The 17,794-nt window shown below is 41.7% G+C and overlaps 1 protein-coding gene across 8 annotated transcripts in view; it reads left to right on the top strand.

The window, feature by feature from the left end:
• Positions 1–17,794, top strand: part of LOC120793473 (copine-8-like) — an 80,312-nt gene that overhangs the window by 52,707 nt on the left and 9,811 nt on the right. For 6 of the 8 annotated variants that reach the window (XM_040133583.1, XM_040133580.1, XM_040133581.1 and 3 more), the window contains 7 exons: positions 692–873; positions 4,549–4,676; positions 6,943–7,045; positions 8,246–8,303; positions 9,058–9,131; positions 9,525–9,722; positions 15,393–15,856. In XM_040133583.1, coding sequence (XP_039989517.1) covers positions 692–873; positions 4,549–4,676; positions 6,943–7,045; positions 8,246–8,303; positions 9,058–9,131; positions 9,525–9,722; positions 15,393–15,455 — 806 coding nt within the window. In that variant the 3' untranslated portion in view covers positions 15,456–15,856. Of the gene's footprint in view, positions 1–691; positions 874–4,548; positions 4,677–6,942; positions 7,046–8,245; positions 8,304–9,057; positions 9,132–9,524; positions 9,723–15,392; positions 15,857–17,794 lie in introns of those variants that run through there. The other 2 variants (XM_040133582.1, XM_040133585.1) reach the window with 2 other exon arrangements.

Below are 17,794 nucleotides of genomic sequence, written 5' to 3'. Positions count from 1 at the left end.
AACATTGTTAGTTTGGTCTTGTCATGATGTTTGATGACAATAACAAAAATATATAACACCAGCCTTATCTTTTAATGTTACCACTGTGGTTAGTTTTTTGGATTTACATTCATGTATTTATTTTTATCTGCTCTCATTTCTCTGTTTGGGAAAAAAATAAAGTAAAGACAAATGAAGCTGAAGATACTTATTTTTTTACCATTGTTTATCTTTCCTTGTTTGTATTTTAAAATGCCCAGAGAAACTTTTTGCATTTATGGAAAGGAAAAAGGAGTTTTTCTGCAAATCAAAAAGTTTTAATCAGACAGCCCTGGATTATTTCTGATTAGTCACATGTTTACTGATTTCATTCATTCTTGAGCATTGTAGAGAAGATCTTGGAGGGGCCAGCAGGTCACTGTAGCAGTGCCATCCTATTAGTGTAGTTTGCAGCAGTGGCGTCAACTGTAAAATTGTGGTTCCTCACACTACCCGCTGAGGTTTAAGGCAACCAGTGAGATTATTTCAGCCTCCAGTGCAGCTGTGCCTTGGAGAAATGTTTGTGTAACTAAAACTCCAGTTTGCATTTTAACCCCCTTCCACCCACTCCCCTCCTTTTTATTTTAATATGACTCACAGCCCAGGGGGAGCTGGCATAATTGCAGTTTGATGCTGATGTGTGTTTTATTGTGTTGAACCATTCGGGTCCCAGGAAACCCGTCCCAGCCCACTTCACTCCATTACATGAGCCCGTACCAGCTGAACGACTACGCCATGGCGCTGCGGGCTGTCGGAGAGATCATCCAGGACTACGACAGCGACAAGATGTTTCCTGCACTAGGCTTCGGTGCCAAGCTTCCCCCAGACGGACGGGTGTCGCATGAGTTTGCCCTGGTGAGGAAACAGCTTTATCCCATCACTTGCATCATCCAAAAATCCAGCCATCCAGTCTTTCATCCATTTATCCTTCCATCTTTTTATTTAAAGGTACATAATGTTTGAACGCCGATAAATTCCATTTAAACACTTTTATCCATATGTGCGTCTGTCTTTCTAGACCTACACAAAACATGCAAACATCTGACTGTTTATTATTTACATATAGTTGCAAACAAAGCCAATTGGAAGAAGACTCTCCCCCTCTAATAGGCGTCTTCGTTATTTTTCACATCATGAGCCACCAGGTCAGTTTTAGCAGGAAGTTGCAGGATTGATTTACAGCACAACGCTATTTTGCTTTTATGGCACAAAACAGGACAATGGCACTGTTTTTCTCATGCTAACAATGCTAAAGGCTTTCTCCAAGCGGTGGATAATGGAAGTAATGAAATACAAATTGAACAAAATGACAATGCTAACATGGTAATGTTTAGCGGATTTTGTGTTTAGCACGGTCACCATCTTAGTTATGTGTTACAATGCTAACATTTGCCCATTAGCACTGAACACAAGGTAAAGGTTAGGCTGATGTTAATGTCAGTAGTTTCACAGGTATTCGGTCATAAACCAAAGTACTGGATAAATTAAAACTTAAATCTGATGATGGCCAGTCACAAGGAGCGCCAAAGTCATAACGATACACTTTCAGGGAACCATGAATGACTATGTCAGATTTTGTGCCAATCCATCTAGTAGATGTGGAATAATTTGATAACAGGTAACTGAAAAATTTGACCTTCGGTTTGAACTAAAGGAAAAGTCAAGGGACCACCAAAGTTTTTTTTTTTTTTTTTAAATTATCTTCTGGGAAACATGAATGTCTGTACCAAATTTCATGGTAACATCCATCTTCCAATTTTTGGAAATTAAAGGTTTTTCTTTGTGACATGAAGCAGTCGGGGTCATGTGAAATGCGGTTCTAATTTTGAACAACGTTAAAATTAGGACTGACAATATAAAACAAATTTAAATTTGGCTTGTTCTCAAGCTTCATTTGAATATAGCACTAAGAATAAATCTTATAATGGCTTTCATGCCAGCTGGAGGAGCATATCTGTCACTCTAAGAGCACAGACAACTTGCGTGTTTCTCAAACCAAGATGTAAACACAAAGTTATATTGGAACTGTGTAAAAACTCTGTAAAAGAAACTGAAAACACACAGCCTGCAACCAGACACTTTCATACACATAGGACCAATTACAGGCAACAGTTTGTTGGCGGGTGTTGAACGCTGCTGTCCAAAGACATGAATAAATTCTGCCAACCAGCCTGCGCAAAACTGTGGTGATAAAACCAAATGAGCCGTTTAGTTTCTGGCAGTAAACAAGCCATCTTGGCCATTGAGACACACCGAATCTATTAAATTTATTTTTCTATATACTGCCAGTCTAAGTCCTACTGGAGTGATAGAGATGGTAACAATTCTTTCAGTTGTAAATGGACTGCACTTATATAGCGCTTTTCTAGTCTTATCGAGCACTCAAAGCGCTTCACGCTACTGCCACATTCACCCATTCACACACACATCAATACAGTGCTCTTTTCTATATATACGGCCATTTCTACACAAACACACACACACACACTCACCGATGATACATCAGGGGCAATTTGGGGTTCAGTATCTTGCCCAAGGACACTTGCGGACTGGAGGAGCTGGGGATAGAAACACTGACCTTCCGATTAGTGGACGACCTGCTCAACCACCTGAGCGTGGCTTAATTTCTTTTAATGAATGTTGTACCAAGGTATGAAAGTTGCTTTGATAGCGCTGAGGTATGGAAACCATTCACATAGTACCCATTTACATTTAGAATAAATAATCTGGATTACCTGTGTCCTTCATTCAGCACTGTCAGCGTTCAACCTTGCACCTCTTTAACTGTCCATCTCTCCTCCTCCTCCTCCAATCCATCCATGCCACTCAGCCAATGTCAAGCACTACGGGGCTCTAGACATCCTGCCCGTTCCTCAGCCGCCCATAATTCTCTCCCTGCTTTACTCTCGCTTCCAGATGCTGCTCCAGAGGCGTTTACAGCCATTACAGCTGCTCAGCGTAGGGTAACAGCCTCCCCTGCGGCGCCAAACCTTGAGACAAGGCACATATGCGTTAATGTAACCATTAAGGGTTTAATTTAGTCAGCTCCTAAAGAGGAAGGCTACAGCTGTGTAGCCACAGTGGGAGAAGGCCACCACTGAATCCAGCGTAATTATGCAAGTTCCATTTACAAAGCAAAGGAGTCTCATGTGTTGTTCGTACTCATGGGCAACCGAGCAGAGTCAGTCAAGATGGTTTCTTACTGAGATAATTAGAAAGCCCCAAACATATGGGTAGCTTAAATAATGTATTGTGTGCTTCTTTGTGAGTTTCTTTTGGGTATCTTAAACCCAGTCAAGCACACATCGATTTTAAGATCGTTCAAAGGGTGTGGGGGCTGCAGAGATACAGAAACACCGCAACAATTTTGGTTCTTAAGACAAGAATTTTACTTTAGAGGACAGTGGACGAACTTCTCGTAGACAACCGCATTCTAAGACAAATTATCATCATGTTTTGTCCTCTTGTAACCTCTCGTGCAAACAAATCGCATCTCACCACAATGGATTTTACCAAAATGCTTCTCCTGCTATCCATTCCTCATGCAGAGTTAAAATTCTAATAGCTTGCCTAAGGATATATTTTACTGAAATGCTGCTACAGACGAATTAAACTGTCGACATTTCCCTAAAATATGTGTAATTTCTTCAATGTAAGATTGGATCATACATCCGTAAGGGGCTTGCAACCCTCCAGTGTTATTAAACTAGGTAATATTTTTTGATAATATTGGAGTATTATTGATGTTTTGGCCCTGCGGAGGACATTTTTGATGTCTCAGGGTATGCATGTAATCCCGTTATCCCGCTATTTGCAGCCAAAACATGCCTCTTTTGAAAATAAACTGTAATTCTATCCCAGCCTTTTTCACCATAAAGGGACATAAAATCTACAAATACTTAGGGTAATGCTTTTTTTATTATTCCTTTTAGCTGCACTCTCTGAATATCCAAACAAACTTTGTTCAGATACATTCTAACTTTGATAAGTAGTCGAAAAAATGTGCGCAGGTCTCAGATGTAGAAAGTGGCTGAAGATACAGTGCTGCAGACTCCGACTGCTGACTTTTCACATACTTGAGAGGAACTTACTGTCTGTGTCTTCAGCTTGGAATAATGCTACGAAGTGAGGTTAATGAAGACTAAAAGCTCCCTTCATTCTCTGTGAAATCACTTGGCAACAAAGTATTAGAATTGTGTCGCAGCAGCTGTTAACATTTCCTGCAAATATTATCCCTGATTCAACAGAGCCTCTGTTGACATGGGGATGAGCAGACGTCGATATACTGGAGATTTGGACTTTTTTCAGGCGTACACACGGCTCATTAAATATTTATATACTTCAATACAGTTGCAAAATGACGGCCGTCATGAATTTAGATCACATTATGCGATACTAAAAACTTGGGAGGATCTTTGTGCATAAGAAGTATCTTAATTATAAAAAAAAAACTGATCAGTCCAATTTTGCAATATTTCAAGTATAATTCTTTGCTTATCAACGGCTTTCTGTCTCTCTGTTTTTGTGCAGAATGGAAATCCACAGAACCCCTACTGTAACGGTATTGAGGGGGTGATGGAGGCCTATTACCAGAGTCTCAAATCTGTGCGTCTCTACGGACCCACCCACTTCTCCCCTGTTATTAACCATGTGGCCAGGTAGGTCCCCTATAATCACAGCCGGGGATGTGGAACATGTAGGCAGACACACATGCAAATTTAGTTGACTGCAATGCCAACACAAAATTTACAGTTCCGTAGGAAAAACTATCAATATAATATCAACCGGCTTTGGTGAAACTCCAGCGGTGTGTGTGGGGGCCGTTGTGCAGTAATCTGTGAAGCAGAGGGAGGAGATTTAAGTAAATGTGCTAATACCTCCGTCATCTGAGAGGAAGTAATACTTACTGTGTTGATTTGGACACATGCAGTGATCATAAACCGTCCATTAGAAGATAATCAGTCCGCATGATGACTGATGCGCAGCCCGGAGGTGCATTAGAAGGCACTAAGGAAATCAAAAAAACAGAAAATCCCCCGTCACAGTTGAAGAAGCATTGCCGTGGATCATAGTAAATGTCACACCTCCCATCATTTCACAAATAAACAGTCAATGAATCCTCATAGACACAAGTAGAAAATCTTCATTTCAGTTTTAAAAAGACCTAAACCTGATTAAAGTGAGACATATGGGGCCCTCAAGTGCAGTTAATTTTCTATTCGAGTAACAAATTATAAATGCAAGAAGCTGCTTTCCTGCCGTTCTAAATATTTAAAACAACTCTTCCAGCAGCTACTACCAGAAGCTGTCAGCAGCACTTGCCCAATTTACATGAAAAACCACTGATAAAAAGTTATGTGCTGCTTCGTAGTGCAGTGTTTTCTGACTTACACCTGCCTCCCTCTATTGCCAGATCTTGTCTCATGATCCTAAAGACTGACTGTAACGAGCACTTTCCCCACCTTTCATCGTCGGCTTTCCAATCTCATCTCTCGCTCTCTCGCTCTCTCTCGCTCTCTCGCTCTCTCTCTCTTCCGCCCACTCAGACACTGAGAATAGCTGCATTGTATAGCGCTCAGTTCTGTGGAGCATCTGACTAAAACCCAGGAAGACATTGCTTAAGAAAAAGTGACACCAAGTCACGTCAAATTGCTAATTGTCTGACTGTGTGTGCGCTAGGGTGTTGTTGAACCTCTGAAAATATTTCCCTGCGGCATCACTTCAAACATTTCAATGTAGTTTATATAACAAAACTGTGTTAGTTTAAGGGCAAAATAATAGATCCAAGGTGTATCAGTATAAGTCGACTTAAAGCATAAACCGTACTATTTCCAATAATAATTTTTTTCCTCTTTCCTCCCGCAATAGTTGTGCACTGCATCGGGATATGCTTCATGAGATTTATTGTGCTTCTGTGTACTCTATGATATTAATTGTTTGTGTTTCCATGTTAACTCCTTGCTGCTGTCATTTCAGCCTGATCTCTCTTGTAAGCAGCATAATGTAACTCAAGAGAAGTCCTGGTAAAAATAAAGTTAATAAAGTTAAAAAAAAAAAAAACAGAACAGGTTTCAATAGATACACTATTGGATGAGAACAGACAGTTTTAAAACGCTAAAGCAATGAAAACCACAATGTGAATATACAGACAAAAGACATTGAAATGTTGCCACATCACTATTTACCGTGTGCTTTAAAAACCAAAAACCTTTCGAAATAGTATGCAGCGCCAAGAACTACAAAAATGCTAATTTTACATTTTACATAACATATAAACCAATGACACAAACACTGTAACTGGACCATTTGTCTTAAGTAAATAAGATTACAATTTTATTGATCTCTGGAGGGTAATAGCCTCATATGATATATTATGTAGTAAGGTAATTGCTGCAGTGATGAATGGGATTCCGCTACTCCAGCGAGTTAATATTGTGCTTCCATAGAGTTGGTGGACTTGAGCAAAACAGATGGAGAACAAAAGGTCAAAATCATTGCAGCATAGGTCAAGAGATCCATCTTTTTTGCTAGACCCCTCCCTGACTTGAAAATGCCCGTGACTTTTAAACTGTGTGCTCACAGTCTCTAACCTCTAAGGCTGACTGGTAAAAATAGGAGTAAGTCTCACAGCTGGAGCCGCTCAGACTTTAGAAAGCTCTTCCAGAGCCACAGAAGACAGCATACGACAGATTTCACGGGCTGAGTAGTACTCCCCACGAGACGCACACCGGCCACCGGAGTTCCCCCTTAAATGAGCATTGAAAGCAGAAAAGAAAAAGGCAAATAACACCTTTCTTTATTATTGATAAAATATTGAAATGAAATGTTTGCGCATGATGGAGAAGCACTGGGTTTCCACCTCCCTGTGCCTGCGCTTTATTTTTGCTCATTCGTCCTCCGACCTCCTGTCTCTCTCCATGCCAGGTATGCGTCAGCAGTGACAGACGGCTCACAGTACTTCATCCTGCTCATCATCTCTGACGGCGTGATCACAGATATGGCACAGACCAAGGAGTCTATAGTCAATGTACAGTATCACATCACATCTAAACTCTGTCTATGTGCATTTTATTGTCCGAGCTTTATGTAAAGGACAGGAGACTTTATGTTGCCGAGGCCTTTTCAAAACTACCTGAACCGTACAATGGGTTACCGAATGAAATTTAGAGTATCGTGGACAGCAGCACTCCATGTATTGTGAGCCTATATTCATTCAGGTAATTTATTGTAAAACATGTGAGGACCCCTGGAGGTCCAGCAGTGATTAAGCCCCTAATGGAGATCCTAATAAACTGATGAACAAACACTATGAAAGGGAGAATACGAAAAGCAGTCTATCTGCTGTCTTTCTCTTCCAGTGCCTCCCTCCCTCTCTCTCTTTTTCTCATCTTCACTAATGAGTGAAGTGAGGGAAGAGAAGGGGTCGGCCCGGTCACCCCCCTCCACCTCCCCATGCGCCCCAGCAATCCTGCTACGTTAAGCTCTAATAACTCTGCTTTGTAATTAGAGTGATCAGAGTTCGTGTGTGTAACGACTTTGGGTGAGCTCATACGTTTGGAGCCTAAATCGCCTGTGCTCGCTGTTCTGCGTCGCCTCAACACCCATCCACCCTCCCCCTTCCCTCCCTACGCCCCCGTGTGATGTAATGTTATCGTGAAGTAAGATTTGAGAGTAATTATTTACTAGCCCGCAGAGGATCCATGCCCCTTAAATCTCAGGCATTCTGGGCATCCATCTATTAACCACAGGAAGTTATGAAACACTGAAAAACCTTAATTCATCATTCATCACTCGAACTGTACTTTGCTGTCCCGCTCGGCTAAGATTTAATAAACAATATTGCGATGCAGGCTGTCGGTTCAGCTGCAGATGAGGGCAGAGGAAGATGTAAATGGTAGTCATTTTTAAGCTGTCAAGCTTTGGAAAATTTAGACAAAGTTGTAGATGCATGAAATTAGAAACTCCAGAACTGGAGTTGACGAGAGGCTTTATGAAACCGGCTGCAGAGGGCAGATGGGACTGGATGAACCCGTTTGTCGTAAACAATGGCATTGAATTTTTTCTATTGAGCTCTTCCTTTCTATGGACCGTTAACTTACAGTTAGTCATTTACGGGCGTATTTCACTTGCAGCCTGCAGGGTTTAAGATAGCAAATGTTGAAAAGAGTGAATGTTGCTTCTTTCCCGCCTTTGATGCGCCTATTCTGTCTCTTCCCACCCTTTACAGGCTGCATCTCTGCCCATGTCAATTATAATAGTCGGGGTTGGACCAGCAGAATTTGATGGTAAGCGGGGTGAAGAGCACGTGCGTGTGCAGGCTTTTGTGTACGTGTAGATGTGTGCGTTTATTTGCATACAGTAATCCTTCGCCTTCATCCTACTGCCTATCTTGCCTCCCACACGGTTCAGCCCTTCTTTGTGCAGATCTTCTTTCCTTCTTCCCCTCCCTTCCCCTTCCCCTTTATTTTCCTCCCCCTCCTCCCCTGAATCTGAGGTTAAGTGGATGTGAAAATTCTCATTTGTCGGACCAGAAGTGGTGCTTCTTTTTTTTTTTTTTTTTTTATAGGTAACCGCCACATTCCTCACCTCTCTCCTGTGTTGTTGCAAAGACATTAAAAGCCACGTTTACCATTCGTGGAGCAGTCCTCTGTAAAAAACAAGCCCACTCATGACGAGCAATTAGCCCTCAAAGTCAACAGGATTCAGTAATTATCACGGTTGTGGAGTCAGTGTGCACAGTTGCATGATGTCCCCATGGTGCACATCGCTGGCTGTGGTTACACATCTTCTAGCATGTTTTCCCTGTGTGTCCCCTGCGTGGAACTTACAGCCCGATGGCTTCCCAGTCAGCGATGCAAATTCTGTGTGCTCATGCCGCGTTTGGCATCGTCGACACTCTAAGGCAATGTAACCCAGTGGCACGCCGACGGCTTCGGTAGATTAAAACGCACAAGCCGAGTGTCACGTTTGCTCGCTGTAGCTTTGACGTGGTAGTTGGAGTCTCCTGACAGGGCGTGACTGATGTTATTCCCTCCTCAGAAATGATCGAGCTGGACGGAGACGAGGAGAGGATCTCATCCCAAGGACGATACGCCGAGAGGGACATTGTTCAGGTACTGAATATTCCCAAGGACATGGCTGACTGGCTGGGAGGCTGTTCGCTCAGCAGAATGTCTTCAGAGAAATATAGGACTTATGATTAATTGGAAAAGGTCATGGTGCTTGACCCTCTGCTGTGCTCTTGTTCTCAGTCTGCCATTTTTCTGTCTCCTTCCCGCTGCATCACTTCTCTAAATTACATCTCCCTTTTTTTCTGTGTCCTTTTCATTCTGTTCAACATTCTCCTTCCACTTCCTCTTACCTGATATTTTATACCACCATATCCTCTTCTCTTTCCCTCACTTTTTCTCTCCTTTTTTCCTCTGCTCTCCTCTCCTCTCCCTGTTTCCTCCTCTCTTCTTGTTTCCTCTCCTGTCCCCTGGTCTTGTTTCCTTTCCTCTCCTCAGTTTGTTCCTTTCAGAGACTACATCGACCGGCGAGGAAACCACATCCTCAGCATGGCTCGTCTGGCTAAAGAAGTGCTTGCCGAAATCCCCGACCAGTTCCTGTCCTACATGAGGACCAGAGGCATCAAACCCGGGCCCTTGCCACCTCCTTACACCCCCTGTCCACCACCAGCTATCCACCCCCTTCTCGCCAGACGGGTAAGCCGAATTTAAAGGCTGAGGCCTCGCTCCAACGCCGGCCAGCCGACCCTACTGGCCTCTACTCTCTTCTTCTCTGCTTTCTTCTTCTTCCTACTCTTCACTGGAAGCTTGTGAGCACACGGCAAACCTCGCCTGCTCTCTCATATTGCACTTACGGGAACGTTTGGCCCTGAGCGGTGACTTGGATAATCCCGAGTGGGACGCTTCCTTACTGGACGGAGGTTTGGGGTTTTGAAGGGTCGTGGTGGGGGGGGTCTGAGGTCACCTAACTGCACCAGGGAGAGTGAACAGGACGGAAACTGACCGCTCGCACATGTAAGACTGAAAGGGTCCAAACTGCCGAGGGCCTTCGAAGCACTGTTCATCAGTTTGCCACTTCCTCTGTCTTTCACAAAATCCCGTCTTTCTCTGATATATAAATGTTTACAAAATTGAGGTGTGGAGTGGAGAATTTTTTTTTTTTCAGGAGGAAAATTTACCGATTAATGTGAAAAACCTTTCAGATTCCTATTTTTCGGCTGCAGAAACTGGAGGTTGTGACTTTGTACAAAAACATTTAGGCTCTGGTGCCACATTCTTCATTACAGAGTGTGTATTTTTTTTTTTTTTTTTTTTTTAAATAAATGGAGCATGTGCTAGTTTAAGAGAAGCATGCACTGTTGTCCTGCACTCAGGGCTTTGTCCCTCCCACACAAACCCCACCACCACCATCACTGCCATGTTCCATTAAGAACAAACCCATCACCCGCCTGAAAGCTTCCCACACTCCTACCTTCTGCTCCTTCCACCTGCCTTGACTCAAAAGGAAGCTGTGCTCCCTGGGAGTCTGGTCAAATCAAATGCAGCAGGGACTTGAACCAGCCTTACTCTTTTGTCAGATAACATGAACAGGCACCGTGTCCTCCGTGGGTTCTGGAAATGTGGATCTCCAAGCCCAGAAGTCAAAAACACACATCTCACTATCGAACCTGACTGTGTGTTACATTTTAGAGTCTCTTTATTTTCATGGAATAACATTGTGCTTCAGAAGCATTTTTTTAATTTTGTTTTACGTCTCTCTACCTCTCACTTTGTTTAGTATTGCCAAAAAAATGTTGGTGTGTCAGTGATGTTCGATAAGTCTGTAGAGTTCACAGTTTTACCTTTCTCATTAAGTATTCACAAAATATTTGCCAAACTGTAGGCTGAGAGTTATAGCACTTTGGTTGCTATCAGATCAGGTGATTCGCCCCTTTGTGGTAGCAACACACTGTTGATACGTGCACAGAAACCAGTGAACCAACAGACCAAAATGCAGAGTTTGTGTTTCTCTTAACAGCGACCCATATGGATCAAATTAATGACTCCGAGCCCAGTTTTTAGTTCCGTGTTGTCAAACAGCATTGTAACTAAAAGCTGAAGCCAGTAATAACCAGTGACCCCTAAGGTTTACGAGCATGTAGCTAATCATCTCCTTGAAGGAAACTCCACAGAAAACCTGTGGTTGTCAGTATCAAACACACACCACATGAAGGTTTGGGACGTGGCTCTGAATACTCTGTAGTTTAGTACTTCGAGGACGACAGAAGCGGTTCGTGGCTTAGATTCACAACAGTTACAACGGACTCCAGTGGCAATCTCCCTGTTTCCACATTGGCTCAGCACCTTTTGTGCAGCGATTCAAATAGGTCTCTAAGTGTTGTGCTCATTGACGGCTATTCCCCCAGATGGGGGGAAAAAAAAAAAAACAGCCAAGCCCATTACAGTTTTGTAGGTGGTTGATGAAGCAAGCTTTAATCGTGCAATATTAAATTGGACAATTAGGGTTCTGGTTTGTTCATTCATCAAAGTAAGAGGTTTATTAAAACAAGCGTTTGGAGAGAGTACATGTAGGGCTGCGTCCCAGCTGTTTCTGCTGAAAGCGAGGAGAGTGTTGTACACAAATTGATTGAAGTGTGAAGATTGCAACAAGATCACTGAAGTAGAAAAAGAGAGTTTGGTTGCAAGCTAGTCTAAAAACTTTGTTTCACATTGGGATTAAAAACAGGGACGTCCCCTTCCTCTGGCAGAGCCCCCCAAAAAAATGTCAACAGAAAAATGGCCACAAAATTCACGACATGCATAGTTTTAAAGGTACTATATGTAAGTTTTTGTTATCGCTACATAGCCAGCGTTAGCATTAACAGCTGTTTACTTAGAAGTCTAGAAGAAACGTCGCGAGTTCAGCATCAAACTTCAGAAAAAGCAATGCAGTCTGATTATCAAGTTAATAGCAACGCAATTTCTTGGCGAAAAAAAGTATAGAAATGTTAAATCTGTCCTGGAGCATAATCTGCTTCCTCTCTGTCCGTATGCTCACAATGTTCGACTTCCAAAAACTTGCCACGGCTTGCAAAGTGATTTTATGGATGTTTTAAAGCTTTTTTCATCGTCAAACCAGATTGGAATTGTTGGAACTGCTCTGAATCCAAGCCGACCACAGCTGTTGTCTTCTGCAAAGGAGCTAGCTAAGAGGTTTTCAGAGCTTACGTTCAGAGTATTTGATAGTTAAAGCCTTAGTTTTCAGTGGAGTTTTCCTTTACAAACGGGGAAACACTCAAATCCAAAACAGGTAATTGCACTGTCACTTTTAGCCACGTTTCAGGGTGAAACTCAAATGCAACCCTGCTGTTTTGGCCAGCAATGTGTACATGAAAACTGTTACAGTGTGACTTTAAGCAAAGCACAAATCATTTCCTATCAGGCTATAGCCACTGTATCTAGAGGCCCCTTTCAGCTCTTTTAAATGTGTGAAGAACAGTGTTTATACATTTTACTCTGTATCTGTCAGGGCCCTATTCAGTCAAGTAATCAATATATAAGAAGGTTTACAACATTTTTCTAAACTTACGCCTCAAAATCATCATACTTGCTTAATTAAAACGTCTACTTATAAACTGCTTGTGAAGCATTTTCTTAGGCATTTATACACTGTACAAATTTTTGCCTTTTTTTGTGTATTGGTCAATATACTGTATGTGTAATGCTGCTTCTTTACTGCTGATATAAGTATTACATTTTATACTGAGGCCTGTAATCATATTTAAATCATGACTAACAGGCCTTATTCATGTTTATACATAAGTTATTCATATTTAAATCATGAACGACAGGCCTGTATTTTTTATAAACGAATAGTTAGAATACAATGTATGTTTCATGTGTGCAAGACGTTTAAAAGTAGACCTGGTGATCAAGTACACTCCGTAGCAACATTTTTCTGCCAAATTCAACATACCGTCAAGTGTAGCGTCTCTTTGCTGGCTGAGACTCATCCCAGAAGAGCTGGTCATTCAGTTTGACTGAATAGGGTCCCTCGGTGTGGGGGGGGGGTGGTCTGATAGATTTTGTACTCTTCTGTATTGTGGATTCATTGCGGGGACCCCGTACGGCAGCGGGGATGTCGAATTGCACAATGTAGCACTGGTCTCAAGTCTGGTATCAGACCGGAGCAACACCAGACTGAACCAGATCAGACTAGGTCAGGCAGGAACAGTCTTTTTATATGTCTATGTAAATATATATTCTGTATATACTGTAGTATGTTTTCTGGAGAGTTGACTCGCAGCAAACTGCCGGGACTCTGTGACTCTCCTCCTGGAACACAAGGCAGGGCCTTTCATTTATTTATCACGACAAGATGTCAACTCCATCTCACACCCACACTCTCGTATATACTGTACATCCAGTACATGTAATTGTATATGAAACATGCATGGCACTTACATAACAAGTTGAGGCTGAAATGAAGATTAAGGGTTTTCTTGCTTGTTTTCTCAGAGAAACAGTGGTTTCAGAGATAACGTCACTTGATATTTTTGTTAGTGTCGGTACCATTAAAATCAAGGTTTCTCAACCTTTCCCGTCCTGTGACCACATTTCAAGTCCCAGGAGTTTGGGGGCAACTCCAAATGAATTATGTACACGTAGAAACATGAGAAGAAATCCCTGCCAAGGCCTCTAAATTTGTAAGTTTGATCATGGAGAATGTTTCGAAAATTTAAATCTGCATCTGGATCTAGATGTTCATCAAAATACACATAGTGAAAGACAATCATAATACACATGAGCCAGATTATTTTGCACAAAGAGCGGTGGATCATGAGTATAAAAAAATAGTGAAAATACTAACAATGTTAAGAGACCATTTAAAAAAATTGATTTATAGTCTCCTGGATGAGGATCCACCAAAAACATTGGACCCTTGAGCACTGGCTTTCACTGATCAAACAAATGGGTCCAAAGCTGATGATCCATGTCGCAGACATAGAAATGAAGAAACAACGTAGTTCTTGTAGGAGTGTAAACGTTCCCAAATCTTATACCGTCAGACAGCAGGAGAGAGCTGCTATAGCACTACTCTGAACTCTGATAGCCTCCAGGACCAACTTCCACACTGGGGGAATACTGTACACAGTGGGTGGGCTAGTCATGAATGGGTGGGTTTTTTTTTTTTTTTTTTTTTTACGTAACTTGTAACCGCATAAACTAATAGTTTGTTACTAATTTACTCCATCTTCATGGAGGTAGTGCTTAATACCGAAAGATGCATGCTAGTTAGCTGCACTCACTAATGATTGCAGCTCTGATAAACACACCGTTTCCAGATTTCTTACACTTTTGCTTGTTTTGGGGTTTTTTTGTTTGTTTTTTTGGAAAGGCTAGAAAAAAGACACCACCCTTAATAAATCTTTAAATGCCCGGTATCGCTGTTACAATAGCGTCATGCGCAGCGCTTCACCGTGTGAAGAAAGTTCCTCAGCTATGATTACACAAAAATGCTTTAAACAATTATTAATATGCCAGCATGCAACCCTGTCTTAATATTAGGAAACACTACAAGGTTTGAGAAACTCTTTTAAGATGACTGTAAAGCTACATCATACTGCTACATGTCTGCCATATTATTCTATGATGCGCAGTATAGCTATGAAAGCATGCAGTTCTTGTCTTTGACAGCATGGATTTGCCCTCAGGAAGAGGAAATGAAAGCTGTTTGAAGAACCCAGCGGAGTTGGAAGTCTTAGTCTTATACCAATGGGTTTGTCACATGTGGCTGCAATGTGTGAAATCACTGTTCCTCTGAGGCTGTGTCAGTGTAGGAGTAAGAATCATAAGCATTTACTGTGTAGGAGACTAGAAGGCGAAAACAAACAAAAAAAAACCTGCGCTACCAGTGGACAAACAAGCCTTAATGAAGTAGGCTTACACCTCGCTGCCTCCCACTGCTCATCGTTGCATCCATGTCACTCTGCCAAGGCGGTAGCATGTCAGCATGCCAGGCCATATGAACGCCCATGTAATCGTCACACATATAACATGAAAGTTGTTTACTGTACCTTATGATATAACAAAGTGATTTAATTGATTGCTCGTGCTGAATCTCCCGTTTTATCCTGATGTTTTTTACAGCATGCATTGACTTTGCATGTGTAGCTCTTTTTCTAACAGAGATGCAAAAGTGGGTTTTAAAAAAAAATTGTAATATGACATCTTTGCGTGTTATTTCAGAGTATTTTAGAGAACGTTTTTGCCTTAAAAATCTCACTGATCAATCTTGGAATTGTGCAATGCCTTCAGATGTTTCTTTTGAAGACTTGTTCTCTGATTTGTCTTTCTTTTTTTTTTTTTGGGTACTTTCATGCATAGCCACTCCTCTCTCAGACTCATCTCAGCATTGTTCTCTCAGACCCAGTGGTTGAAATGATGTGAATAAAAGGGAGGATTATCCGAAGAGAAAAAAAACTGGGCTGTCTCTCTCTCTCTCTCTCTCTCTCTCTCTCTCTGTCGCTCTCAGCAAAGAGACAGAATCATTCAGCTGGGAGTAATGTTGTCCAGCCATACACAGCCGTGTTTAAAGAAACCACAGATCTGTATTTTTATCGTACTGAAACCCAGAGTCATTAACCCAACTCTTATTTTTTCATCAGCCCTCATTTTGAATCAGAGTCTTGGCTTTTGCATGATGCTTGTAATTACACTAAAAGACCAATCAAAAATTAAAGTTGTCTGTTGATACATGATATTTGCTTAAAATCAGTTCTTGGGGTTAGTGATACTACAAGACAGCACACGTTTTACTGTTCTCATTGGAAATATGGAAGCCACAAAAGATTGATTTAAAATGACTATTTCTGTAAGAATTGAAGTCTTTAAATAAATATTCATAACAAACCGTGCTTGTTCTTTATTTGACGCCCAAAAAAAGAAACTCACTTGGGGTTCCTCCAAGGTACGTGGGCTTTCAAGTATTATTAAAGCTTTCCATAAAAATATCCACGGTGTTAATTAATAAATCATCAATGTGTTCATCTGTCTGGTGGGCTGTTGCAAAACAGACAACACTTGTCTCTTGTTGGTGATGCTCTCCATGTTGATAGGCACCTGTCCCGGTTGACGGTGCCAATAAAATATCTTTATATAACAGCCAGCACACTGGAATGGATGCGCTTCGCACACCTTCATTACACCTTTTAAAGTGTGCATCTCAAGATCTACCTTGTTATAACGGGGTGACAGGCTGTCCCATTCCAAAGACTCCTCCAAACGTGGCTGAGAAACGCAGCCTCCTTTTGCCTGAATTTTGATGACAAAATCAGCGTGTCCTTTTCAGCCTCGGTATTCTGAAATCTGTCACAAGCCAGACAGTTGTTTGGAAAATAAAGCTGGCGTTATTCTGCATTTTTCTAACTGCAAATGCCATGAAGAAAACGAGGCCCAGAATGTATTATCCTGTCTCTCAATACTTTTCCCTTCCCTGTCTTTGGCGCTCATTCCCTAGCCCATTTGTTCCAGCTGACGACAAACAAATCTTTAAAAAACACAGGTCACAAATATATAGTTTCGTTTTTAAAAACAGCTCAGTAATATCCTGAAACGGCTTTAGTTTTTAGAAAACGTTATTTAGACGGGATTAAGTCGTTTATTGGGGACTATTTTCAGCAGCGGATTTAAAAACATTTAGTGCTCTAGTGAGTATTTCTGGCAGCAGGACCGTGACTGTGGGAATGAGTCAAAATAAACTACAGTGTGTTTTCCTGGTAATGAAGGAAACATGTCGCCCAATGCAACAGTGTGGCTCAGTGATGTGTTTTTAATAGTTTTTGGTCAACAATGGAGCTTTCTGGCACAGAGGAATAATATAGAATAAGTATATCAGGCTTTGAATACCTGTTAGTAGGATTGATTCTTCATTGGTTTTTGTCTTTTCATGGGGTTTGTTAACCATAAGAATAATGTAGAATATAACCAGTCTTATTCTTAAATGGTGCATTCAGGTGGTCTTTTATCAACTAGTGTACTCAGGAAATGTCGAATGACCAGGTGGCCATCAGTCACTTAAACAAATACAGTGATCTAGTCTGACGGAAGAGACAGTGCAGGATAAACAAAACGGAAGCAAGCCACAAACTCCACTGTTCGTTCTAGATATGTGGTTCATCACCGAGTGACACAGCATGATAGAAATTACAGTGGTTATCGCCTTTAACGCGGTACAGTGTTTACCGGTTGTCCATCATGTCAAGTTAACTGGTCTCAGCTGTACCGTAAACTCGTGCATCATGGCATTTGCCTCAATTTAAAGCAAATAAAGGTGAATGATGTGCACAGCCAATCCCCAGTTGGGTGTGCACATCACAGGTGCAGGAAAGAAAGTGGCTACAAAGGAAAAAGAGAGGTAGTCGCCACCTGAACTTTCCAATCTCCCGCGTTTTAATTACTGCACCATTTTGACCTGTAACGTCTGTGTCAGGCAAACATGTTGCGATGTGATGTGTGCCCGACGAATACCTTGCATGTCAAAACGCCGCACTAGGAAAAACTGGGGAGCTTGGAAATTTCAGTGCGCGACAGCTCTTTCCATTTCTCCCCAGTTTACCACTGTTTTTACGACTTTGCCGTTCTAGGGAAACTTTGTGCTAATGACCTAGGAAAAATAGGAATTTAGGGGGACGAGGATTTGCAGGTTCTGCACAGGATCCTCATGGAGCTAACTGATGGGCAAATAGCAATTTCCAAAAACTTAATGTTAGTTTCTAACTACTTGTAAG

This window comes from Xiphias gladius, chromosome 8 (genome assembly GCF_016859285.1).
Source record: "Xiphias gladius isolate SHS-SW01 ecotype Sanya breed wild chromosome 8, ASM1685928v1, whole genome shotgun sequence".
Classification (NCBI taxonomy): Eukaryota; Metazoa; Chordata; class Actinopteri; order Istiophoriformes; family Xiphiidae; genus Xiphias; species Xiphias gladius.
This window is presented reverse-complemented; position numbering and strand designations above follow the sequence as displayed.